This window comes from Protopterus annectens, chromosome 10.part0, assembly GCF_019279795.1.
Source record: "Protopterus annectens isolate FY-2018-M chromosome 10.part0, PAN1.0, whole genome shotgun sequence".
Lineage (NCBI taxonomy): Eukaryota > Metazoa > Chordata > Ceratodontiformes > Protopteridae > Protopterus > Protopterus annectens.
The window spans coordinates 1,444,754,148-1,444,782,048 of record NC_056744.1 but is presented as its reverse complement, the minus strand read 5'-3'; the positions used below and the strand labels follow the sequence as shown (position 1 = coordinate 1,444,782,048).

General features: G+C 41.2%; 2 protein-coding genes across 3 annotated transcripts in view; one reads left to right on the top strand and one right to left on the bottom strand.

Annotated features, from left to right (window-relative positions):
* The window catches only part of PRPF38B (pre-mRNA processing factor 38B), a 582,581-nt gene extending 560,464 nt beyond the window's left edge, over window positions 1-22,117 (bottom strand). Inside the window, exon 1 of the mRNA XM_044086066.1 lies at window positions 21,741-22,117. Coding sequence (XP_043942001.1) covers window positions 21,741-21,968 — 228 coding nt within the window. The 5' untranslated portion in view covers window positions 21,969-22,117. The remainder of the gene's footprint in view (window positions 1-21,740) is intronic.
* The window catches only part of HENMT1 (HEN methyltransferase 1), a 1,010,665-nt gene continuing 1,003,941 nt past the window's right edge, over window positions 21,178-27,901 (top strand). The window contains exon 1 of one of the 2 annotated variants that reach the window (XM_044086068.1): window positions 21,178-21,245. The gene's annotated coding sequence lies outside the window, so the exon portion shown is untranslated. Of the gene's footprint in view, window positions 21,246-22,201; window positions 22,270-27,901 lie in introns of those variants that run through there. The other variant, XM_044086067.1, reaches the window with a different exon arrangement.

The window sequence follows — 27,901 nt, the reverse complement described above, 5'->3', positions numbered from 1 at the left end:
TCTCTTCAAGAGGAATCTTGATGAGTGGACGGGAGACCCCGGCTATCACTTCTGTGTCACTGTGGACAGAGGCACAGTATACTAACCTCGAAAAAGGGCATAGCAAAATTATTTTAAAATGGGTGCCGAAAGTCAAACACACTTTGGCTAGGCTTATAAATGCCCTAGGGCAGATAGCCTAGTATGAGCCTATGAACATATTCACTACCTTAAATACTGATGGCCAACTGAAAAGTAAGCTTGCATTCTTGGACTATCTATGCAGTGACTCATGGGACTTTTTGTCTAAATGTAATCAACTTAATTCATATTTATCTGAAGACTTGTTTGTTGCAGTGGATGTTAAATAGCTGCATCCCACACGATTTAGGTTTAGAATGGCTTACAGAATTTTTTACTGATGCTACTATTATAGGACAGGATAAAATGAATACATTATCCCAGTTGTTGGATTTAGTTTTAGATAATTATATTTACTATGAGGGCCAATATTTAAAACAAATTAAAGTAGCAGACATGGCCTCCCCTGTGGACCCCTTATGAGCCAATAGAGTAATGACAGTGTGGGAAAGGAAATATTTAATTCCACTTATATGGAATACATAAAATTATATACCTCTATTTTTGGAGGATATATTTTTTGCTTGGAGTGGACCAAGATAAATTATTTCTGAATTTCTTGAGTATTTGAATAATTCAATTGATTTTATCACTTTCCTGCATGATAGGCAAAATTAGTATTGCATACCTTCATGTTTGGTTAACTAAAGATGTGATAGGATTACTAGCCTCAAACAAATGCCCTACACTGACTGCCTCAAAAAACTCCAGCTTTACTCCGTAGCATATCGCCTACTCCGAGGTAATCTCTGCCTAACATATAAAGCTATGTCAAACCCAGAGCTGTTGGACATGCTACACCTAAAGAAATCCCAATCCCTCCGAGCTACACGCTCTAGGGACCTAAACCTTGCCACCAGAATAAACAGGACACGCTGGAGGGATAGATTCCTGTCCCAGAGACTTCCTATACTCTGGAACAAGCTACCCATCTATGTCAAGCAAAGTTCTTCATTAGCACTCAAGAAAAATCTTGATGAGTGGATAGGAAATAGAAATACACCCCTGGGATCACTTCTGTCTCTCTGCTGGACAGTGGCACAGAAAAATAACTTTCCTGGGTGGCATAAGCTATGGAACCCCTTGGGCTGATAGCCTAGTACCTACCTACTACCTACCTACGAAACTATATGAAATCTTCCATTTTTAGGAAGAAAACTTATTCAAATAAATTTTTACATTTTTCAAGTAACCATCAGAATCACATTAAAAAGGCAGTAAATCAAGGGCCAACGGTAAAAGCTGCAAGGAAGATCACATCGGATAATGACTTTTTAGAGGAAGTAAATTTTATAGGAATTAAGTTTTTAAACAGAGATTATCCTAAAGCCCTAACCGATTCGGTCTCTTCAGAAGTAATAAGAACGAGACTATCTGGATTTTACTATCCATTACCAAGGCATAATATGGATGGCACTGAGACCAATATAAATCAAGGGGGAAGGATATGAACCTAGTATTCAGATCTTACCATCTAATGAGATAATGATTAATTGAGAGATGTGTCCCACGTATTGGGTACTTATCCCAATATCATTTATAAAAGGGACAAAAACCTAAAAGACTGGTGCAATTCCCTCACTAGCATGGGAATTTCAGAAAAAGGGATGAAAAAATGTAGAATGTGTAATCAATGTACTGGAGTGCAATAGTATTGTATTAGGTAGTAAAAGTATTGATATTAGAAAATGATTTAACTGTAATACAAGGGGAGTAGTATACGCTGCAAAAAAGTAGATATTAGAAGACGATTTAATTGTAATACAAGGGGAGTAGTATACGCTGCAAAATATCCAGCTTACTATACTGGTAAGACAGAACGGAGACTTAGGCAGCGTATTTACGATTATTATAAAACAGGTAAGGCTAAATGTACCAATGCAAACATACTCAAGAATGCAATAAAACAAAAACTCCAGATAGCCACCACGGCTTAAAAACAGTAACTTTAATATAGACAAACGCTTTCACGTAGAACACTACGCTTTTTCAAGTCTTCAATAAAAATGCAAAGGCACATACACATTTCATAGTCAAAGCTACATTAATTACTTAATTTAAAAATCAATTAATACATCAATTAAAAGTCAATATGAATCAATTACTCAAAATTCAGTCTTACACATTTAAAGGGGGTGAGCTTTCAGCTCTGATTTAATACACAGCTATTTAATCCTGGGTATATATGAACTTGCAGTTTTAAAATCCACTAACTCTGCACGTTCCATTAAAATTACCTCCCCTTTTATCATTAACAACAATTTGTAAAACTCTAAATCCAAATTCATGTGCAGGAAATTCCATAATGTGTCCGGCTAAAGCATTTATTATTTCTTACAGCATACATATGTTGATACATCCTCTCTCTAAGACGTTTCTGTGTTTTGCCTATATAAAAACATTGACATCCTTTGCATTCTGCCATATAGACTAAATTAGTTGCATTACAAGTGGCATACAGTTTAGGCTGGAAAATAAAGGGTAGAACTGGATGTTTAAACTGAAATATGAATATATAACAACAACACAGAGATTATCCTAAGGCCCTAGTTGATGCCGTCTCTTCAGAAGTTATAAGAAAGAGACTATCTGGATTTTACTATCCATTACTAAGGCACAATATAGATGGCATTGAGACCAATATAAATCAAGGGGGAAGGATATGAACCTAGTATTCAGATCTTACCATCTAATGAGATAATCATGTGCCTCGAGTATCGGGTACTTATCCTAATATTATTTATAAAAGGGACAAAAACCTAAAAGACTGGTGTAATTCCTTCACTAGCATGGGAATTTCAAAAAAAGGTATTTTGAAAAAATGTAGAATGTGTAATCTATGTAGATATACATTGGAATGCAATAGTAATGTATAAGGTAGTAAAAGTATTGATATTAGAGAACAATTTAATAGTACAGGGGGGGTAGTATACGCTGCAAAATGTTGACAATGTCCGGCTTAGTACACTGGTAAGAAGGAACGGAGACGTAGGCAGCGTATTTACGAACATTATTATGAAAGAGGTAAGGCTAAATGTACCAATGCAAACATACTCAGGAATGCAATGATCATAATTTTGGTATTGTGATTTTAGAACAGGTTAGAGAAAATCCAAGGGGAGGACCCTGGAAAGTATTACTGGAAAATAGAGAATACTGGTGGCAAGTTCATCTAAATGCCTCTGTATTATCAGGAATTAATGATGTTATTGCTCTAATCAGTGTTTTAAAACTTAGCTTTTAATAGAGGATTGACATTTCAATTTTATATGTAAGGTTTTAGATAGGACTAGTGGGGGGGGGGGAATCCATGCAGTATTTAAGATAGTGACTATGTTAACTGATTGTCTAAGTTTGTGAGTATATACCAAGTGATTTGTCTGAAGAAGGTTGGAAAGTCTAACCGAAAGCGCTTACCAATAAATTTCTACTTGCCTGAGTACACACTGCTTTTTTATTTACTTTTTATGATGTATGTTATGTACTGAACTAGGTGTATCCTGATGGAAAATAGAAGATTAACTTGCAAACTTTAGAATAGTTGAGGTTAAGTTACTTTATAGCTGGGCCATAAACAAAAGATGTCATCTATCAGTTTCAGTTCAGTAGCAGACACAATGTCTAGAACTAGAAGTTTTTGTGCTGTCTTGGAAAGAAATAAGTACTATGTTTGTGACATGGAGGTGTTTTATTGCTTTATGAACTCTGAAGTAACAGTTTGTTTTCTGAGTATTGTCTTGTTCTTTTATTATTTATTACTAAATATATTTAAACCTGTGGCAGATATTTAAGCTCTTAGATTACCTGCATATGTATTTGGTGACACTGTACAGGCTACTCCTAAATAGTCTTGCAGGTCTTGATCAGACTACTATTTGGATTAATAGTAACATTACACAGTAGGATCGGACACCCTTTATAAGTGCCTTAAAGTAACTGAAAGAGTGGTTGGTGGCAGTGATAACCACCTTATAGTCTGGACAAATGGAAGAATAGCTAGTAAACCTGTACCAGCCTTTCCCACGAGTGTGTGTGTGTTAGTATACAAAATCAAACCTCAAAGAGTGTGTGTGTCAGCTACTTGGGCAAGGACATGAAGCACTGGGTTGGGACAGAGAGGGTACTGGAGGTTTTGGCTTGGCCAGTCAGCAGATATCTCAACCCTATACCTGTGTCAGTGGGGAATCTTATTCTCTGGAGAAGGAGGGAGAAACCAGCCCCAAACTGACTGTGGTCTCTGTGTGATCTTAAGGAAAATTGCACTTTACTGTGTGTGTACTTATCCTTCCAGCATGTACGTCCGCTAGCTGTTGCCAGTGGTGAGGACTGAAGCTGCTCGATTACGGAGCCAGTGCAGGAGCGTTCACATATTAATTGGTGGAGAGTGGCGAGATAGCCACATCACATATCAATTGGTTGACCGTGGCGAGACAGCCACATTGTATATTAATTAGCTTGTAGTGTTGTGGGTATTGAACTCCTACAGCCTGTGTACTGTGGTCATTGAAGGTGTTTGTATTCTCAATCAGCCACGCAGTAAGCATTCAGAGTTTCACATGACAATGGTTTTATTATTATTATTTTTTTTTGTTGTTAGCTTAGTCAGGGACAGCAGGCAAGCATGACAGCAGAGGAGTATGGCAAGCTGACAGAGCCAGTTGGCGGAGATGTGCTAGGCTAAAAGACTGGTGCATGCCAACCTAAGACGGAGATGATTGTAGCTTTGGGGATAGCTGCATCGCAGACCAGCGATAAGGACAACCAGGCTGGCCTTGGAGATGTACAACTCTCAGAAAATGGACAGCTCAAAGCTTTCCACAGATGACTTAAAAATCCATTAGACAGACTTAAGCTGGAGTTTGGAACTAGAAGCAGCAGAAAGACCGAGACATCTAGAGGCTGAGGAAAATGAGAAACTGTGACGTCTAGAGGCAAAGGAGGAGGACAGGCAGAGGCAACATGAAAAGGAGATGCTGACTATTCGCCAGAGTCATGGAGGTAATGAGGAAGGGAGTAACCGAACCCCAGAAGCAACAAAGGTCAGTAAATTTCTTCCACAATTTACAGAGGGGAATAATTTTGATAGTTTCATTCATATGTTTGAGAGGGTATGTAAAACAGTATAATGTTAACCAAGGGCTCTGGATACGGTTCCTGACGCCCTTATTTCATGGTAAAGCTAACTGCTATTTCTAAATTGTCCGATACGGATTGTTTAAAATACAATATTGTAAAGAACAGTCTTTCAGAATGATTTAATTTAACACCTGAAGCTTATAGGAAAAGGTTTTGTGAGCATAGACGCAAGGCAGATGAAAGTGTGTGTAAACATTGCTAAACTAAGAACTTATTTTCATAGGTGGGTGAGTGGATGAGTGGATGGCAGGTCACCACTTTTGAAGTGCTGGCAGACATTTTGGTGAGGGAACAAGCCCTTAGCACTTTGCCTGGGGACATGAGAATCTGGTTAGCTGATAGACAATGCAATGCTGCACATGAGTTGGGGAATAAGGGAGACCTATACCTAGCAAGCAGGGCATCACTGCACAGGAAAGGGACACCCAGTGCTGCTCTGGGTCTAAGGGAACCCATGGTAGGCAGCCCCGACTGCCCCAACATAGTCCACCAGTAGCAGGGGAAGCCACTAGTCCAGGACCAAGGGTTAAATGTTTTAAATGCAACCAGGGGGGCTATGTAGCATATAGATGCCCACAGAGGCAAGGTGGGGAGCAAAAGGAGGGAGAGCCAGTAAATGGGAATGTCAAAATTCCAGCAGTAAGTTGTCTTGAGACAAACAAGGGTACCAAACTACCACAAGAGATTATATCCTTAGTAAATGGGAAAGAGGCCATTGCTAAGATAGAGGGAGACTCTGACCTAACCATTATGAAGCCTGCAATAGTTAAAGAGGAGCACTACTTGCTTAGCCAGTCCACTCCACTCAGATCCTTTGGAGGCACCCCATTCCAAATACCTTTAGCTAGGGTTCACCTTGACTGGGATGGTGGAAAAGGAAGCCAGCAAGTAGGTGTGTTTGAGGAAATCCCTGCAGATGTTTTGATGGGGAATGAGTTTGATAACAGTCAGGCTTGGAGACAAGTACGTGGGTCTGGTAGCCTGGGTTATACCCAGACAGACTGCACACTTGCAGCCATGACTGGTGAGGTGGTTACTCCAGGAAGGGAACTACCCCGTAGCAGTGAGACTGAAGGTGAGCCACAGTTGACTGTGGGCACTGATGTTCCCTTGGACAGAGGCGAGTAGTAGTAGTAGTAGTACCCATGCTGACAGTGAGGCACTGCTGTCAGAGAACACCAGACTCCCTGTGGAAGGGTTACAAAGAGAATTGAGACAGGCTCAGCTTTCAGACTACATTACAAGGCCTGAGAAAGGTACCTAGTAAGGCACCTAATTCACAAGGGCAGGTGGAATCTGTACACTGGGACAAAGGGTCACTGTATAGAGAGTGGACCCCTGAGGGACGTCTAGAGGGTGAGAGAATACAGCAGTTGGTAGTGCCCAGAGCCTACCTTCTGGCACTTCTAGCCACAGAACATAACATTCCCTCTGCAGACCATTTGGGCATAAAATGTACAAAAAGAAGAAGTATTAGGCAGAACTTTTATTGGCCTGGTATTTCCAGAGATGTAACAGGGTACTGCAGAACCTGTGAGTAGTGCCAAAAAAGGTAGACAAGGCAGGAGACAAGGTGAACGTTCCTTTGATGCCTTTTGCTTGTCATTGAGAAGCCATTTCAGAGGGTAGCTATGGATATTGTGGGGCCTCCGAGTACACAAAGTTCCAGAGGGAAAAAGTATATCCTAGTGGTAGTAGATTATGCTACCAAATACCCTGAAGTAGTGTCTCTGTCCTCCATTGAGGCAGAAAAGGTGGCAAAAGCTTTTTTAAAATTTTTCAGCAGGGTAGGTTTTCCAAAAGAAATACTGACTGACAGAGGTGCCAATTTCGTGTTAGACCTGCTGGCTTGTCTGTGGAAGCCACTGTGAGTGAAGCACCTAATGACCACCCCCTACCACCTCCAGATTAATGGTTTTGTTGAGAGGTTAAACTCTTGCACTCAAGACGATGCTACGGGCAGTTACAAACCAGTTCAAGAGGGAGTGGAACAAATATTTTCCACATCTGCTCGTTTACAGAGAGGTTCCCCAGGAATCCACAGGTTTTTCACCCTTTGAGTTGCTGTATGGGCATAGGAGGAGGGGACATCTAGATTTGATTCAAGAGGAGTGGGAGGGTGAGTGCAAACCTCACAAGGTCTGTTGTGACATATGTCCTAAACCTCATGACAAGGTTCAGGGAACGCATGGGCTTGGCCCAGCAGAACCTGGCAGAAGACCAACATCAGAAAAGGTCTGGTATGACAGGAATACTCACTCTAGAGTATGCTGTAGGGCAGCAGGTAATCGTTCTCGTTCCTGTCAGGCACAACAAGGTGCAGGCAGCCTGGGAGGGACCCTACAAGGTAGTAAGGAAGGAAGAATTGCGAGGCAGCAGCATAAAACTGTACCATGTTAACATGATGAAACCTTACCATGATAGGGAGGCCCTTGTGCTGAGTATTTGTAGTGGATGGCAGAAGTCTGAGGGGGATCTGGTGACTGCTCTCCTCAGTGAGGCTCAGACTGACACCTCAGTGGAAGGAGTAGCGATGTCCCAGCAGCTATACTCTACCCAGGTTTGAGAAATCCTAGCAGTGTTACAGGAGCTTGGGGACATGTTCACTGGGAAACCAGGGTGCACCCACCTGGTGCAGCACCATATAGATACAGGACCCCAAAGGCCTATTAAGCAGGCCCCTTACACGGTGCCTGAGAGTGTCAAACAGACTCTGAGGGAGGAGATGCAGGAAATGTTGGAACTAGGGGTAATTCAGGAGTCCAGCAGTCTCTGGGCCTCCCCAGTGGTGCTGGTACTAAAGGAGAATGGCAGCACCAGGTTCTGTGTGGACTACTGGAAATTAAATAGTCACACAGTCAGATGCTTTCCCCATGCCTAGGGCAGATGAAGCCCTAGAGCAGCTAGGTGAGGCTAAGTATCTTACCACTATTGATCTTACCAAGGATTACTGCCAGGTGCCCTTAAATTCCAGTGTCACAGAGGTCACCCTTTGCGACTCCTTTTCACTTGTATGAGTTTACAAAAATGCCCTTTGGGATGAAAAATGCCCCAGTGACCTGAGGCTGGTAGATCGTGCAGGAGCAGGGGATTTTGCCCTTGCTTACCTGGACGATATTGCCATCTACAGCCATTCCCGGCAAGAGGACAGTCAGCATGTCAGGGCAGGTGCTAGGCAGACTACAGAGGGCAGTTTGACCATTAAGCCCAGCAAATGTCAAGTGGGTATGGCAGAAATGTCATGCCGCCGGCCCGGCTATCTGAATGCAAATAATTCTATGTCATTTGTGAATACTGATATGATTTATACAGAATTGTATGTTATGTACCGATCTAATATGTATCCACAGTATACTCTGCTGGAAAATAGAATATTAACCTGCAAAACTTAATAGTTGAGGTTAACTTACTTTATAGCAGAGCTATAAACAAAAAAAATGTTATCTCTCAGTTTCAGTTCAGTAGCAGATACAATGTCTAGAGCTAAACGTTTTTTGTATTGTCTTGGAAAGAAATTACTAGGTTTGAGATGTGGCGGTGCTATTGCTTTACGACTTCCTAGCAGCTGCAAAGATCTGAGAGATATGTATTTCTCACACAGAGACACAAAATTATGTTGAGTTTCTGTTTATCCTGGGAACTGAAGTCAGGTGACAGAGTGATGCCATCCAAGCTGGCCCTGCAGTAATGTTTGATATTAATTTAAGAACTCTGAGAGAGAGAGAGAGAGAGAGAGAAAGAAAAAGAGACTGTGCATTTTGTCTTGGACCTAGCAGAAACATCCACTCAACATCTGAACTTGCCTTACTCAAAGGAGACTTTAGAGCATAGTTTTTCTATTAGATATAGTAAAGATTAGTTTAGATGTTTTCTGTATTTGAGACTGTCCTGCAATGCTGTTTTAAAATATTTCCTGCGATTCTGAACTCTGAAGTAACACCCCCCCCCCCAGTACTGTCTTGTTCGTTTATTATTTACTATTAAATATATTTAAACATATCATTGTGGCCATTTGTGAGACATGTTCAAGCTCGAGGACTTGCATATGTATTTGGTGACATTGTACAGGCCACTCCTAAATAGCTTTGCAAATCTTGATCAAACTACTATTTGGATTAATAGTAACATTACACAGTAGGATTGGACACCCTTTGTAAGGGCCTTAAAAGTAGTTAAGAGTGGCTTATGGCACTACGGGCAGAAGGGGGCATAGCTAGTAAATCTGTGCCAGTCTTTCCCAGGAGTGTGTGTTTTTTTTATAAATCAAACCTCAGTGTGTGTGTCAGCTACTTGTTCAGGGACACGAAGCACTGGTTGGACAGAGAGGGTGCTGGAGATTTTGGCTTGGCTACTCAGCTGAGATCTGAGATCTCAACCACACAGCTGTGCCTTTGGGAACGCTTATTGGAGATCTGGATAAAGAGGAAGAAAACCAGCCACAGACTGACTGTGGTCTCTGTGTACTCTTAAGGGAAACTGCACTTAACAGTGAGTATGTCCCCTAGCTGTTGCCAGTGGTGAGGATTGAGACTCCTTCATTACTGGGTCAGTGCAAGGGCTTCGCACAGGGATTAGGAGCTCCCCCCAAATTGCAAAGCACACGTTTGAGAAATGGGGAGAATAGACAGCTTGAAAATACTAGACAAAAATTAGGACAATCCCTAGTTATGCCAACCAGAAATGGATAATTCTGGTGAGCTGGTCAGGGTGTAAACATAAGCTACAAGGAAACGAATCAATGGAATTGGGTCTTTACAGAAAGTATAGCAGATGAAATGAAAATGACTGAACTAAAAGATAATGGCATGAATTGTTGAAAATATAGTGAAGTTAAATAGGATGCCAACATGCATCATGCATAAAAAAGTGAATATATTAACATTTCTGCATGAAACTTGCTTATCAAAAAAGCAACACAAGAGGTGAAAAAGGGACTACAGGGAGGGAGGTTACTTTGGAGATCTGCCAAGGAACAAAAAAGAAAGGTACAAGTTCTGATAAAGGGATCATCTCCGACAGGTGAGGAAGAGGGGTTACATATGGAAGATAATCTAGCCATCCAACGGACAGGGTGAAAAAAAAAAATTCAAAATATGCCACCCAAAACTAGCAATGAAAAATTCCAGAAAATATTAAATAAGTATATGGGTGTGACAGAGCAAGATGCAAAGGACAGGGAAAAAATGGAAACAGATGATCCACTGTGGCGACCCCTAATAGGAACAACCGAAAGAAGATGATGATAGATTACAGCAGAAGACTGGAACATCGCTGACCCTCTTCAAGCAAAATCTGGACACGTGGATGGGAAATCACAAATTCACCCCTGGGATCTCTTCTGTGTCCCTGCTAGACAGAGGCACAGTAAACTAATCTTAAAAGGGTACCTTCTGTGACCTACTTTACAGAGGCACAGTAGGCTAATCTAATAGGTAGGCGGAAGCCAAATACACTCTGGCTAGGCTTATAAATGCCCTAGGGCAGAGTGTATCTACCTATGAACCTATAAGTGTTTTGGTATTTAACAGGAGTTGCAAGAAAGAATTTAACTAGGGAATGAATGTTTCTGAAGAAACAATGCATGGCATTTGGTCTAGATGATGTGAGTGGTCTGAAGAAACAAGCAGACTACATATTATTTACCAAGATGTAAAAACTGTGCACGTTTAAACAGTTCTTTATGTGACAATTTAACATTTAAACATAACATAAGAAAGGGAAACATCTGTTAATGTTTCCAGACCGCAACCAATGAAGGGAGAAAGTATGTTCAAGAAAAAGTCATGGTGCTTCCCAATACACTTGCTCAGAGGAAGAAACTTCAGAAGCTGGACGATGGAAAAATTGAAGGAGATGATCAGCAAAATTGATACCAGAGGTGGGGGGGACGTAGCTAATCCATGAGATGACCTTAACACTGCTTTTATGAATAATGTAACTGAGAAAGAATTCCAAAAGAAGAGCAAGAAAATTACAGAGAACAGAATAAAAACTGGGAGTTGCACGAGGGGAAGAACTGCAGCTTTAAAAGGAAGCAAACAGTACTATTACATACTGTTGATAATCAATATCTCGTTATTGTATTAAAGCCAACAACCTGTAACGTTGTTTACTATTGCTGCAACTTTCTATCTCTATTTATCATGTACATGATGTGAAACTTTTCTCACCGGGCATCCGCTGAAAAAGGACCTGCATCCAGTCGGAATTTCCCGGTAAACAAACAAATAAAATGACATGGAACAATATACATGTGGTAAAAAAAAAAAAAAAAAAAAGAGTATATATTACTTCATACCCCTTAAAGTTTGGCTAAAAGTATTAGGCAACAAAAGTAGAAAGGTTGTTAGGTAAATTAAGAAATCTCAGCACCAGAAAGAACAAAACAATGAAGGACCCAAAGCTGGTAGATATAACTAGACAAAAAAATTACATGGGGTTGTGGAACAGGAGCTATGTCAAAGGGAAGAACTGAATGGCTTAAGTGCAAATAAAAAAAATAGAATATCGTGACAATCAAAGGAGAGAGAATAAAACAATGCCAAACTTGATAAAGGCAAGTGAAACAGTCCACAGTAATGGCTTTGGGGAAAATAACGCACTATCTGCATGTGTGGAAGCTACTGGAAGGGATTACAAAACGTAACTGGAAGAAAAGACCGTACCAAATTTCTGGAAAAAAGCAGGTGTTACCTAAAGAAGAAAATTATCCTTCAGATTCTGCCTCATACAAACCTCTACCCGTAATTAACCACGACTATAAAATATTTTGGGAATAGAATGTAAAACTGAAGACATACTGGACTGAAAAGTGCAGACAAGACATTTATCATGGCAGCAAATGGGGTAAAAAAAAAAATCAGAAACAGCTGAACACTGAGATAAGACGGAAAACAATGAAGTTGCTTCACGTGAAGGGTGGCTGAAAAGGGAAGCCTGAATGAGGTCAAAGCTAGAATCAGAGGGGCTGCAGCCAGCCGGCAGAGTGACAGGGTTGTATGTGACAGAAGAATGTCAAAGAAGCTGAAAAGTAAAGTGTACAAATGAGTTGTGTGACCAGTACTTCAGTATAATACAGAAACCTGAGTAATGAAGACAAAGCAATTAAGAAGCTAGAGCTGATAGAGATGAAGTGCTGAGATAGCGGGTAGGATGCACATGGCGAGACAGATGAAGGAATGGAGACATCAGACGGTGGCCAAAAATGCTCCAATTGCAGAGGAGGTTAAAGACCACAGGTTATGGTGGTTTAGGCACCTTGGCAGAACAGAAAGTGATATGTTACAGCAGAATTGTAAAAGACAAGTAGAAGGCAAAAGGGGAGGAGGACATCCAGCCACAATGGACTACAAGACAAGATCTGAGAGTTGGACATGATTGAAGAAGGTAAGAGTGTGACTCGCAATCCAGAGAGGTGGCGAGAGTTGATGCAAAACTCCGATCCCGTGTGGCAAACGAGAAAGAAAAAGGAGAATAACGGTACTGCACCATTCTACTCCATGCAGCTCTCCTCACAAATGCAAAACACCTTTATCTGCACCCAACAGTCAAAAGCACAGGAGAAACCTCTACGAGTCCATCAGTAGTCTGCCTTCAAATTAATAACTGCCATTTCTCCTCTAATGAGCATAGAGAAGATATACCACCACTGCAGGTTTTCAAGTAACACAACCTGCAAAGCAATGAACATGAAGTTACTGCAATGCAGGTTGGTATCTGCTTGGTAGACAACTTGAAAGCTAACACTGCCATCACATTCCTATGCACCAGTCAACAAAATAAAACTAAACCTGGTATAGCAAGGAAGAAAAAACAAAACAGAAAAGTGAGGAAGGGCAAGTGGAAACCTTAGGTAGACTAGACTTTGTCAAAGAATTATACCTTTGAAGTAGCCCAACACTAATGAGCACTAAACTGAGCAAGCTTCTTAGCATTTAGTCTGTAAATCTTCAACTGCAGAAGCTGATCAAAATGCAGCCAGCTTCCCAACAAAAACTGCCTAATCAAAATCAAGCACTCCAACCCCTTACTGGAATACAAGCCCTGGTGGTTATCATGAAGAACTGTGCGTCATTAAAAGGCTAGAACACCATAGACCAGGTACTACAAAGCCGATGAAGTCCTTTGTAGTGTGCTGAATCAGCAGTAACCCAGATAGAAAAGTGCTTTGTAGTCTTCTCGTCAGATGAAGCCCCTATCTAGCCTCAGAACAGTAATTTATGCGGTAATGTCCCCATTCTCCAACTCCCACCAAATATGAACTCACGGGGAAGGAAACCCCAACTCACTTCAACACCTGGCTATTCTGCTTTCTAAATACCACTGATTTTTTTTTTTCCCAAAAAGAGGTGATCCCAATTTGAGGGGGGACTGGGCAACAATTTGCCACAACCTAACAAGGAAAGATGAACAGAGAACCTCCACTTCAGAAGAATCCCAGAGAAAAGAAACTCCTCCCTTGTGCTGCTTTGATGCTACCTCTTCCTGAAAAGACAATCTGTGAAGTTGGAATTCTGCTGAAGAAGGGATACCCTCCTACCACAAACAGCAATATGTCATGCCCTTGTCAAATCCAGTTTCAAAGTACTCACTCATTGTTTTTGTCCTGCAGTGCAACTAATGAAATGGCAACAAGCTAATGATACTTCTTCCCATTTTGCTTTATATACTGAATTATAGCGCATGTCTACACTCAACTCTTTTTCCTCACTCAATAAAACTAAAAAAGATAAAAAGTGCCGACTAATAACGTGTTGAATTTGCTCCCATCTGCTTGTCATTTCACTTATTTTAATCCATTAACAATGGTTTTGTATTAGAACATTACCCCACCAGATGCACAGTAGCAAGGACCGCCCAAACCCCGCCCACTACTGTACGTTTTCCTGTAACTGCTACTCTTACTGTGAATAAACATGAGATGCTCAACGTCACCAGTATGGAAAACAGTGTAGTTGAATGTAGGCGCTGCTGCAAGTGCACATTATCTATTCTATATAACAGACACCTAAACTGCTTGTAGTCATTTGTGCAGGAACACACATGACAGATCTGTTTACTTGTATTGTTTTAATTACTGTTTCTTAGCTGTTATGACATCCAGTATTTATTTGCGGTTCCACTCCCTATACGACAAAGAATCTTCCATGTCATTCTGTTGGTCTGCAGATACGCATTTTTCAAAATGTGATTTTTTTTTTTGTAAAGTCTGACTATTTATTTTGGGGGACAGTGGATTGCGGTAATCAAGATGAGAGGTACAAACCTGGAACCGTAACGTTTAACGTACAGTTCTTGTCGTTAACACTGACACATACCTCTCAATCTTTTAACGCCCAAAATATGAGTAAAGACTAAGAATGGGGGGCAAACTACCAAATATAAGGAGAGAATTTAAGTACTGCGTTTATAAACTTAGAAAGTTGTTAGCTTTACAAGTTTTACGTTAGCATGCATTTCAAAAGAATGCAAACTGTGAAACTAAAATGTGTGTCATTATTTACTGACTTCCATGTTCCGTAAAAAATGTGAGAGCGGGTGCAGGGGGGCTTGCCCCACTGCAAAAGCACATTAAAGCACAATATTAGGATGAGGGTGTAAAGTACTGCGTACATACTGTCCTTCGGTCCCACTAATACTTGGGCCTGTCCTTACATCTCAATTAAAAGGACACACAATAACTAGCCTGGAATGGCTGTATTTCAAAGAACGGCAACACTGTGTCTTCTGTATATCGAAAAATTTAAAATAAAAATTTGGGGGGGGGACAAAAACGGCAACAAACTGTCGCTGACTAATCTGCATGGTTTGTCACTCAGCTGTATTTTGCATGCAACGTCACACGGGCTTGCCCTGTCAATCAAGCAGGTCACTCCCATTTATGAACGAAAATCGCGGTGGGGTAATGTTCTAATACAAAGCCACAACAATTTCACAGCATGTCGATTAATCAGATCTCTAAAATTTATTTTTATTTTACATTTGTTTACCGGGATAGTCCGACTGGATACATGTCCATTTTCAGCTGAGGCCCGGGGAGAAAAGCTCCACATAGTCAAACATACAAAAGGTTACACAAAAAGTTAGAAAACAATTAGAATATATAAAAACAAAGTGGTAATATATCTTGTGTACATTGGTTTAGCAATGTTCCCTAGTAGGGACTCAATTCTCATGGAGAGACACAATTACAAGTAAGATTAGATACATAGCATGGTGATGTAGTTATGATAATTACTGATTATGCTATTGTTTTACAACTTAATCCGGGTTGGTACATGGGCATAGCCAGTTCAATTGGAGATACTGTTTGAGGCTTTTTTTGAAGACACTTTTGGAGGATTGTAGGGTTATATAGTTTGGCAAGGCATTCCAGGTTGCGCCAACAAAGTTGGTTAACAGGGATTCACCAGCTGAGTTATTAGCTTTGTGGTTTTGGACCAGTAATTTGTCGGCTGATCGTAGGGTGGTACAGGACTTTGGGCACTTTTCCGTTAACGGGGCAACAGAGTTTGCGAAACAGAAATATTGCCACAAAGTGTGCCCTGAGAAATACGGCAAATGTTTGATTATATCTTCACACTTTCAGCGGTTGTCGCTATTTTACCCAGTCCTTTCTCAACAGTTTCACTGCACATTTCCCACACAGAGGGCACTATTTTGTCCCCCCTGCGTTACTGCTTACATTGAAAGAGATGGCTCACAGCATTAGAAATCAACACACAAATGACCATTATAAATTAGCACACACTGGAGAGAGGAGCACTTTGTTAGCGTTTGTCATTTGTCAAAAGATAACGTATACGACTTACACCATTTTTAAGAAATAAAGCTTGTTATAACAGTCTCTGAAAGCGGCACGGAGTTGGAACGACAACCATCAGCACTGACTTCAGATCACCCGTAGCATTACTAAGAATGTGAACATACTGCCCCTTAACAAATCAGCAGATGCGCAGAAAGACGAACATGTCCTTATTTCCAGACAATATAACGTCAGTAATGTACACAGTTTTAGTATGTAAGAGGGGATCTTTCTACAAGTGTCGACCTACACTGACTTTGGAGGAAATCACTCCCACGAAAAGTGTACATTAAACGCAGTGCGCAGCTGCAAAGTAAGCAGCAGTGACTTGCGCGGAAAATGTACTATTAATCGGACAACAAAGCCCAAATTACAACCTGGAGAGAAGAATGCCATAATCACGAATGACAAATGATACCGTAAGTAGTACGACTAGGAGGTCGAAGATGGAGTTACAAGCAGAAAAAAAGAAACATCTTCACATCAACTGCAGGTTAAGACTGTTGCCCTGTTAACAGAAAAGTACCAGACTGTGTGCTATTAAAAGTTGAATGAATTGCATTAAGTTGGGCAGTTCTGGCCATTCTAGTTGTTTCATGTTCTGGCAGTGATGGGTTATATAGGTGGAGCCAGTGGCGAATCTGGCATTATGGTTGTAGGTATGGGACAGCTTACTTAGTTTGGTTTTATTGAGGTTTGAGAGTACAGGTGAGGCACATAAGAGAGTAGAGAGTAGGTGTGCTCGGGCGCTTTCAGTCCTAGCCAGTGGGGTTAACAGTATCTTGTTTCTATACAGTGATCCAAGCTTCTTATTAATGGTTTGTATGGTTTTGTTGACCTGCAGGTCAAATTTGAGATTATTGTCTAGGATAACCCCTAGAAGTTTAGTGTGTTGATCTGGGGAGATAGTGGTGACATTGTTAGACGTGACAGAGAATGAAAGTGTGGCAGATCTACTAGTGGGGGTGAAGAGTAGAAGTTTAGTTTTATTGGGGTTCAGTAGTAGACTTTGGTTGGCGAGCCAGTTCTCAATAGTATTTTGGGTTAAGACTTTTAGTTCGGATGGGGAGGTGGCTGAACAGATAAGAGTGGAATCATCTGCATATTGAATACAGGTAGCTTTAGGGATAGCAATAGAGAAGAGTAGTGGGCCTAGTATGGAGCCTTGAGGGACACCACGTGTGAGGGGTAGCTGACTGGAGAGTTTGCCCTGCCATAGTACCGCCTGTTGTCTACCAGTTAGGTGGGACTGGAACCACTGGATAGTGTGCGTGTTGAGGGATGGATTTTAGAGAAACAATGAAAAGTTCATGGTTGACCATGTCAAAGGCTTTTGATAGGTCAAGGAAGAGGGCAGAGGTTAGCCTATTGTCATTTCTGTTTTATTAGTAAAGGAAAGGAAGGCTGAGGTGGTGCTGTGGTATGGCCTGAAGCCATGCTGGGAGTTGGATAGTAAATTATTCTGTGTAAGGTATTGCATTAATTGCTTGTGCACACATTTCTCCATTATTTTGGCTAGTGGGGAAAGAATGGCAATGGGTCTATAGTTGGACATGTCTATTGAGCTACCACCTTTATAGAGTGGGATGACGTGGGATATTTTCCAGAGGGAGGGGATAGCACTTTCGGATAAGGTTCTGTTGATAAGGACAGATATGGGATATGCAATGGCATCTGCAGCTATTTGTAGGTACTCTGCAGGGAGGAGGTCAGCAGCGAGGATGGTAGGTTAATTTTTTTTAGGAGAATTTTGATAACACTAGTGGATACTGGTTGGAGGCTAAATTCGGGGTGATTTGTGGATAAATTAGGCGTGTGGTTTAAGTTTGTGGAGGTTAGGTGATTTGCTAGGGATTGGATTGTTTTGGTGAAAAAGTTATTATAAGCGCTAGCTATGGTCTCTGGGGAACTATGGGTATGGTTGGCCGGGGTTGGGGTGGTAGAATGCCCTGGATGAAGTAGCTGATTTAAGCCTGCCCACAACTTTTGGGGGTTGTTTTGGTGTTTTTGTAGGAGATTATGGTAGTATCTTTTTTTATCCAGTAAAATAGATTTTTTTGTGTTGTTTCTTGGTTAACTATTTTAGATAGCCGAGTGAGGCTTTGGTTGTACTCCAGCTGGCCCAGGCTCTTTTTCTAGCTTTGATTTTAGATTTGGTCTCTTATATGAGCCATGGTGCTTTGTTTGATCTAGACTTTATTGTACGTGCTAGAGCATGGGAATCAAGGATACTTAAGTATTTAGTGTTAAAGTGAGCTACAGCCTCTTCTAATGGTAGATTTTTTTTAGTTTTGACAAGTCAACTGTTTGTAGCTTGCCTAGGAATACTGCAGTGTCAAGTTTTTTTCTGTTTCTCACTGTTTTATATTTGGTCTGGTGAGGGTTTCCTACCTTATGTTTTATGATATAGGTTAGAAAATGGTCGCCAAGGTTGTCAGGGAGAGTGCCAGCAGTATACAGTTGGGATTGGCAACTAGGATCCAGTTGGATACTTACCCTATTGGTAAAACAATGCATTACATCCAAAAAATGCTTTACTTCCATTTCTTTACAAAGACAGTCCAACTAAGCCATAGCCCATTTCAGTGAAGGTGCAAGAAGAAAGACTCCAAGGAATAACTATATGATAAATGCAGAAAATTATTTCAGACATGGAATAGAAAATGTCAGTTAAAACTACACACAAACATTTACATAAAACAAAATTAGCCAATATGCAGAGTTCCAAATAGACAGGGTTTATCCATTCATAAAATATAATCATTTACACAATGAATGACAAACATTTACACAACTATACCAAGCAAGAGTTTAAAATTTAAAAGTAGCTAATGTAAAAAAAAAAAAAAAAAAAAAAAAAAAAAAAATGTATTACTCTAATATGCATAAAGAATTTATCAGGACAGGCCACATAAAACATTTGTTAGAATCTCCCACATGTGGCTGTTTGAACACCTACAGCAAAAATCTCAAACTCGCTGTCCTCAGGTCTCAAGCAAACATGAAGCTGAAATGAAAGTTAATAAAACATACTGTTAGCCATACTGACTGCCTTCTTTTTGTTTTGGAGACTACAGCCCTCAGCTGACTGTACTAGCCCTCAATCTACACTTTTAGTCATTCATTTGTCTCCTGATCTATAGGAATTGAATCCTTCCAATACAATTCCATTACATAGAGAAAAAATATGAATATTTTGCTTTTTTGATTTCTAAATTACGTAATATCATATCTATTGTGATCACTATTCTTGGTCTATACACCATTACAATTGCCATTTTTTTTAAGTTACTGTATGTAACTTTGTAACTTCGATTTTTTTTATACTTTTGTGACTATGATTTTTGAAGCTTTTCTCCTCAGGTCTCCACTGAAAATGGGCTTTTTGCTCAGTGGGACCAACCGGTTAACAGATGTTCAATTATTTGACAACTCTTTCTGACCTACAATGACTCCCAGAGATCTTATAAACTTTATCTAATCTAACAGGTATGCTGTTTATTGGCGTAACTTGTGTGTGTGAACTTTATTACCAATATGCTTGCTGTATTAGTTTTATCTAAGGTGTCATTTAATAAAAATTTTAAAAACTGAACCAAGAACAAAGCCTCCAGCTATTCCTACTGAAACGGGTTCAAGGGGGAAATAAGCATGTCCCAATTAACAGATTCTGCTATACTGGAAAACTATCAAATCATTTAAACTGCTACTGTGTGTGTCACTGTCTAGTCTGTTTATCACATTCATTCCCTTTTGCTAAAGTACTGAAAAGTATTTAAGAGTTAGAGGGAAGGCCCTTATTTCTATACAAATTTACTGTAAATAAGGTCAACAGGATAGTTTCCGTACTATGACCAAAATAAAGCTCTCCTGTGTTTGAAATAGCAGATTAACAGCTATAAGGTGATTTAACATTGGTCTCTGTACAAGTTTTCCAATATTTTCTAGAGGAGATAAAACTGCATTTGGTGTATACTTTGATAGGTCAGTCAGTGTTCCCCTTCATATAATGGAATTATACAGGAGGGCTGTTTCCATAGTTTAGCCAAGTACTCTGTGACAGATCTGTTGGAGGCTTTACCTTTCAGAGAATTTTTAGTAGTATCGCAACCAGATTTCTAACGGTGTACTTCCTGGTGTTATTGCGAACCGACTTTATAGTAAACTAAAATGGGGTATGAAGTCCAAATCACTTTTGTTTCACCTTGGTTCTGAACGAGGAACTGGAGTAACGGCCAAGTTCCTCTTACTTAGTAGCGTCCTTTACCGCTGTAACCTCCAGCAAAATAAAATGAACAGGGAAGAATAAACAATGCATCACTTACATCAACAAACACAGTGTATTCCACAGTGCAATATAATTACTGTTTACTGCTACTAAATGGACATCTAAGATAACAGATTACCAGCAAAATACACACAACACGTGCATAAGTCTGTACTCAGGCGAAGCGTGTAAGAGACTTGCAATGCTATAAATAAAAAACACAATTTAAAAGGAACACCCGAGTGCACGCCTTACTTCTTTAGCCCTCCATGAAGTCACAGCAAAATAATATAGTGAGAAATGCACACGTGAAGAAGCACATCAAAATTCTGAATAGCTGGTGTTACTGGCAACATGCTACTGTATGCTTTAATAACAGCGCTAAAGGACGTTACCCAGGAAGATGATTTTTCTTTCGTTATTCCTGGCCCTGTTTCAGAAGCAATGTGATAAAAAGTAATTTGGAATTTACAGACCCCATTTCACTATCACAAACTAGTCTCGCTATAACAAACAATTAGGGCGACTTCGAACTCTGGTTGCGATAATGCGTAAGTACCGATTTTTAAGTTAATTCACACGCGTAAGGTGTAGACGACAAGTTAGCCGTTTTCCAAAGATGGCAACTTGTTTTATAGCCAGAGAACCTATACAAAAAGAAAGCTAAATGAAGCCATCTTTCCTATAAGCACTAATTTCTACCAACATCATTTGATTCTGTGCAACAGAGCATTCCAGTTTTCAATGCAACTGTCACACATTGTTTAGATACCAGTCCACCGGACTGCATAATACACCACCAATAGGTCCCGCCTATCAACTCTTGATGCCCCTCCCCGGCAGTAATAATCACTTATTAGAGTAGAATGTGGTAGGCTCCTTTCCAAGTAACCGTGCTCTCACTTTTGACACCGAGTGGTCAGTTAAGTATACCTTATCGTTATTCACACTCATATAGCTTCCTTAACTATTAAGTTATCTGTCTGCACTTATTACGTTAGTTTACTGGCAACATGTACTTTTTTCAATACTACTCGCCACCTGCGTTGCTATTTCTAATTACCCCCTCTCGCACACGTTTTACGCTATTTAAAAAATACATACGATGCAACACTAAATTCATCTGTAAAATTGCGATAAGCCTAGTGACATCATCCGATCAACATTCTTACAGTGACGCAAGTTTACCAATCACACAAATGGTTAACACTGCATAAGCCAAATGCCTCTGAGGAAGAGCATGCTTTTCAAACCAATATCACTGCAATATTTGCGGAACTCATAACATACACGACAGCTACTACATACCAACAAATAAACTACCAAAACACTATAACGGCTAGTGCTATTTTCTTAGTGTCATATTGAAAAACGAATTCTACATACTACGTTAAAATGCAGAGACTGTCTAACCTTAAAGTAGATCTCATCCACAACTTCATGGTAAGTCTTCAGCTCGTACAGCTGCACCTTGAAATATGGAGATGACAGGATATTGGTAAGAATCATCGGATTCAAGTTCATAGTTTTCTCATTACCCCACAAAGGCAATACATTGCCTTGCTTCCCAGAAGATGCAGGCTTAGTGACTGACCCGGCCTGCTGTTGCTGCTGATTTCCTACCAGCGCGTTATTAGCCATGCTGTAGACTACACAGCCGATTTCATCCAAATTATTTAATATGACTCCATTTGAAAAGCTTCATAAATTATCCACACAAAATACAATAATCCTAAACAAATGACAAATACTCAAATACAAAACAAGTCACAACACAATTAGAAAACAAATGAATGCTTTCCGCCAACAACCACTACAATCAAGATGGCGGTTTACGCAGGAAATACGACAGAGTGTGGGGACGTTAGCGCAGAGTAGATAGATGAAAAAAAGTTGTTTCGTAGAGCGTGACTAGAGTTTAGATGGTTAACTTGTTTAACTGGTAACGTATGTGTTACTGACGTTAGTCCGTTATGTGTTTAAACTAGATTTTTTTAATGAAATTTGAGTATAATCGTGCTTTGTATAAACAATAAGGAGAATAAGTAGTTTGCTAACGGTTTAAAGAGATTTTGAGAAACGTTTTTGTTAAATACTTTTATAATGAATGATCTAGACGTTGTAGTCTTTATTTTGCCTAACTTTACATTTGTCGTTTATAATTATATAAAAAGAAAGCTAAGCAAATAGTAACTTTTTTATGTACAACTTGTCATATGAAAGATAACAGGCATGGCATCCGAGAATAACATACGCATAAAGTGATGAGAGACTTTTGGCAACTGATTAAAGAAACCTAAATATGGTTGCTAGAATACTGACTGACCGCCAGTTACACCTAGCAGTGAACCACGTATTTTAACAGAAATCGTGTAATAATTTTGCCTTTGTATTAGTAAAGTGAAATATTTTTAAGATGCTTAAATAAGGCCTCTAAGTGCAACTGGCCTTGGCACTTGTGGACCCCACCTACCATTGCAGCTTCTCCCCAACCCAGTTCTCTTTGTAAGATTGTGTATCAACAATATAAATTTAATAGAAAACGTTTGTTTATTACCTTATATTCTTTGTCATGAATCCCATTAAAAGAGAACTAGAGTTAATATCTTAATTATATACACCAGAATTGCAAGAAGGGATAAATGCATTCACTCCGTTCTGAGATTGTGGAATGAACTTCCTTTGTGGGTTAGAGATGCTGACATTTTGTACAAATTTGAGAAATTGCCCGATGATTATAGGCAAGTACTAGGCTATCTGCTCGAGGGCATCTATAAGCCTAGCCAGAATGTGTTGGCTTTTGCCCCCCCCCCCCCGTAGATTAGTTATCTGTGCCTCTATCCAGCAGAGCCATTAGTCTGCCTCTGTCCAGCAGAGCCACTGCAGTGATCCCCTGGGTAAATTTTCTTTTTCCCCATCCACTCGTCAAGGTTTCTCTTAATGAGTGTTAGTGAGGGGCTCTGCCTAATGGAGATTGGAATCCTGTTCCAAAGCATAGGGTGTCTCTGGGACAGGAATCTATCCCTCTAGCACGTCCTATTTATCGTTGTGGTGAGGTTTAGATCCCTAGAGCATGTGGCTCTCCGATTTTTTTTTTTTTGTTAGGTGGATCGTGTCCATCAGTTCTGGGTTGGACATGGCCTTGTATGTCAGGCAGAGATCACCTCCGTTTAAGCGGTATGCAACCGAGTACAGCTGGAGTTTCTTCAGTCGGGCTGCTTAGGGCATCTGTTTGAGGCTAGTAATCCTCTTTAGTGAGGTACTTCTGTAGTCTTTCCATAGGTTCATACTAGGCTATCTGCCCAAGGGCATTTATAAGCCTAGCCCATAGTTATTTGGCTTTCGCCACCCCTTTAGTTTGAATAAAACTATGCCTATTATTTTGCTGTGCCTCTGTCAAGCAGTGACACTGAAGTAATCCCTGGGGTATATCTGCGATCCCCCATCCATTGGTCAAGATTCCTCTTGAACAAGGCCAGCGAGGTGCTCTGCCTCACATGTACCGGGATTTTGTTCCACAGCATAGGGAGTCTCTGGGTGATGAATCTGTCCCTCCAGCACGTTCTATTAATAACCGTGTCAAGGTTCAAGTCTCCCGCCCTTGTGGTTCTGAGGGATCTAGATTTTTTGAGGTGAAGCATATTCATCAAATCAGGGTTTGACATGGCCTTATATGTCAGGCACAGGTCACCTCTGAGCAAGCGGTATGAGACTGAATAGAGCTGGTGTTCTTTCAGTCGGGCAGCATAAGACATTTTTGAGACCCTTTATCCTTCTGGTGAGGAACTTTTGGTGCCTTTCCAGCTGCTGCAGGTGTCGGGTCAGATACATTCCGAATGGGGCATTGTACTCAATCATAGGTCTAATGAGTGATGAGTACAGGGGGACGATGACCTCCCTTGATCTAGATGTGAATCCCTTCATGATCAGGTGGGCAATGTAGAAGGTTTTCCAAACCACATTAGCAACATGAGTGTCAAGCGAAGGCTACTGTCAACCTGGGTCCCCAGATCCCTGATGACTTCTTCTGTGCTCAGTGGATTGCCACCTATATGGTAGCTAGGGGTAACCTTGTTTTTCCCGAAGGGTATGACTATGCATTTCTTGGCATTTAACTTTAGGCCATGGCTCTGGCACCAGTTATCCGTTTCTGTGAGGCCCTTCTGAAGGATATCTGTGTCAGATGTGTTTTCGACTATGGCGCCCAGTTTGCAGTCATCTGCAAACTTTGTCAGCCATAACCCTCCTGTGTTTGCTTGTACTTCAGAAAAGTAGATGCCGAACAAGAGTGGACCCAGGACTGAGCCCTGTGGGACACCACTTGTGACAGGCTTTGAGTCTGACATGGCTCCAGCAACTCTGACCTTGTGGGTTCTGTCACTAAGCCAGTTTGCAACCCATCTTGTGATGTATGGGTTTATATTCAAGCTGATGAGTTTTTCGATGATACCTGAGTGGGGTATTGTGTCGAAGGCCTTTGCCAGGTCAAGGTAGGCTGTATGGACTGCCTTTCCCTCATCAATGGCCTTGGTGACTGTCTCGAAAAAGTCAACCAAGTTTAAAAGGCATGATCTGCCTTTGACAAAGCCAAACTGGGTTGGATCCAAAGTCTGCAAGTTCCCTATGTCTTTATTTATGAGTTCCATTATGATCCTCTCCATGGCTTTGCAGATAAGGCTTGTCAAGCTAATGGGGCGGTAATTTCCAGGGTCGGTGGAGGCACCGCCCTTGTGAAGTGGGACCACAGTCGCCGTGCGCCACTCCTTGGGTACGTATCCTGAGGTGAGGCTAAGATTAAACAGCTGTCCTAACTGCTGGTTTAATTCTTCATTGAGTTCGTGGAGCACACAGCCGGGGACACCATCCGGTCCCATGGGTGCTGTGTTTTTTGCTTTGGAGAGAGCAGTTCTCACCTGGGCGTTGGAGATGTTTGGGGGCTACAATCCTCTGGTATAGATATCTCTCCTTTTGGGGGAGGGGAGAAGTTTGCACTGAACCTGTCAGCCAGTATGTTGGCAATGTGTGTAGGTTCAGTAATCTTCACATCATTTTGAACTAATTCTGAGCATATCTGGGAGTTTCCTCCTAGGTTTCTAACATAGCTAAAGAAGGCCTTATGATTGTCTTTTGAGTCCTTGGCGATTTTTCTCTCAAAATTTGCCTTGGATGATTTTATGAGAGCTCTTAGTTTTTTACTTATAATGATCAAAGGTGTCTTACCTTTCAAGGATTTTGCTCTATCTTGTAGTAGCTTCCTCCTTTTGTTGTAGAGCTTGTTTATGGCTGGGGTCCACCAGACTGGGCGCTTGCCTTTGGTACAAAGAGTCTTAGTTTTGTTTGGGATTGCCTGATCCATGCAGTCCTGTAGGTGCTGGTAGAAGGCATTTGTAAGTGATTCAGCGGTTTGAGTAATGTTTACCACTGGCTCAGGGGCCTTAAAGGAGACCACACTAGTTTTTAGAAGTGTGAAGTCGGCTTTTGAGAAGTTTTTCACTGTGGTCTTTTTTATTTCAGGTGGGGGCGGGATGAGGACCTCCAGCGAGATTAGTTTATGATCTGATCTCACCAGTGAGGGGTATACTTCCCGGTGTTGAACATTGTGATCCCATGTTCGTGATGATGAGATCAGGTATGTTTTCTCCTCTTGTGGGGATGGTGACTAGTTGTTCCATGGCATTTGAGTTTATGAACTCCAGGAACCTTTGGGCTTGAGTAGTGTTCCCAGTCTATATTAGGGTAGTTGAAGTCACCTAGTATGATGGTGTTTGGAGATATATTTATCCCCTCCATTGTTTTCAGGAAGGCCATGTGAGGTTCCTGAGTTTGAGAGGGTGGCCTGTAACATGCTACAAATTGCAGAGCAGTCTTGCCTATGGTTAATTGCACCTGGATGGTCTCCGATGCATCGTGCGTTGCCACCAACCTTGAGGTGTGGGTGTCCTTTATGAATATGGACACCCCCCCTCCTTTCTTGGTGTTGTCCGGATTTTGGGGCAGGAACACATGATATGAGGTGAAACCTGCTAGTGCTGGGGTGCTCTCAGGAGCCTTGAACCAGGTTTCTGTCACAGCACAGACATCGATGTTCTCCATACTGAGAAGGGCCTCGAGTGCGTGCATCTTGAGATTGAGACTTCTGGCATTGAGCAGCATTACCTTTAGTTTTTACTTTTTGTGTTCTAGGGTGGTAGGTTTAGAATTTGAGCCTTGCCTAAAAAAGGCACTATGTGGGGTGGCAAGAGCCTTTGCCAATATCCGGAAGCCTAGGGGTGACAGGTGCAAGCCGTCCCTTGCGAAGCAGCGTGGCTTGTCCAGCATGTCATCCCAGGCAGACAGACATTGGATCCCCTTTGAATGACACCAGAATTTAAGCCAATTATTAAAGCTGATCATCTTATCACTGTATTGTGGCATCATTCTAGGTGAAGGTAGGATACTGCTCAAGGTCAGGGTCATACCTGCCTGGGCTACATAATCAGAGAGCTCCTCAATGTCTGTTTTCATGTAGTCCAAGGAGGTACGTCTCAGGTCGTTGACACCAGCGTGGACAATGACTGAGTCGTACTTGTACATGCTGTTGAGAGACCTGAGTGCTTGTGTTATGTGGCGGATTCTAGCGCCCGACAGGCAGCTTACTGTGACCTTCTCCTTACTCAGTCTGGTGAGCGGGACATCAGTGTGTCTGACTATGGAGTCACCTATGACAAGTATGTTTGGTGTTGTATTTGGCCTTAAGGGCAGTGACTGCTTTGCACACTGATTTTGTTGTTTATGTGTTGTTTGTGTGGTGTATTGAGTTTGCAGTTGCTTGGGTGTCTGCTTTGGAGGCCTCTGCTGTTTAGGTAAATATTTACTCAGAGCCTCCGAGTATGTCTTAGTGTGTTTATGTGTTTGATTCAGTGGTGTGGTTGAGTTATGTGAGACTGGTATTGTGGTGTGTGTAGTTGCCTTCTCCTCTTGCCTGGTCTTGCCAGTCCTGAGTTGAGAGAGCTCAGCCTCCAGTCTGGCTAAATAGCTGCATCTCTCACAAGTGTTAGTGTTACATGGGAGGAGGAGAGGGTTGTCCGTGTACATGAGGCAATTGTAACATTGTCTCAGAATTCCCAGATTCACCAACTGGGCAGGAGAGGACGCCAGCATCTGACCCTTCGACATGCTAGAAAGAATTATGAGTTGGTATGAGACAGAAAAGTAGTGGGCTTAGCAGGGAAGTGGGCACTTCTGGGGGGTTTTGCTAGTGAGAGATTTGTATAATATAGGAGTGCTTGACCTGCAAAGAGAATGCTTATAAGACAAGTGCTGAGCTTTTTGAGAAGAAAAAGCTATTTGGAACAAGTGCTGCACTTTTTAGTGTAGGTGTAAACTGTTTAGGTTCCTAACAGAGCAGTTCTAAGGGAAAAATTGAAGAACAGACTTTCTGGAGCCAGAAAGAGTTTAATCTTGTTTAACCGGCGCTGCCCGATGCTGCTCTAGTGGCAACTCCGCGCTAAAGCACGTTAAAGCGTGCTTGATAGCAGGGGCTGGAAAGAAGCAGGAATAGAAAGCCGCTCAATGTTAGTCACTGCCACTGATCA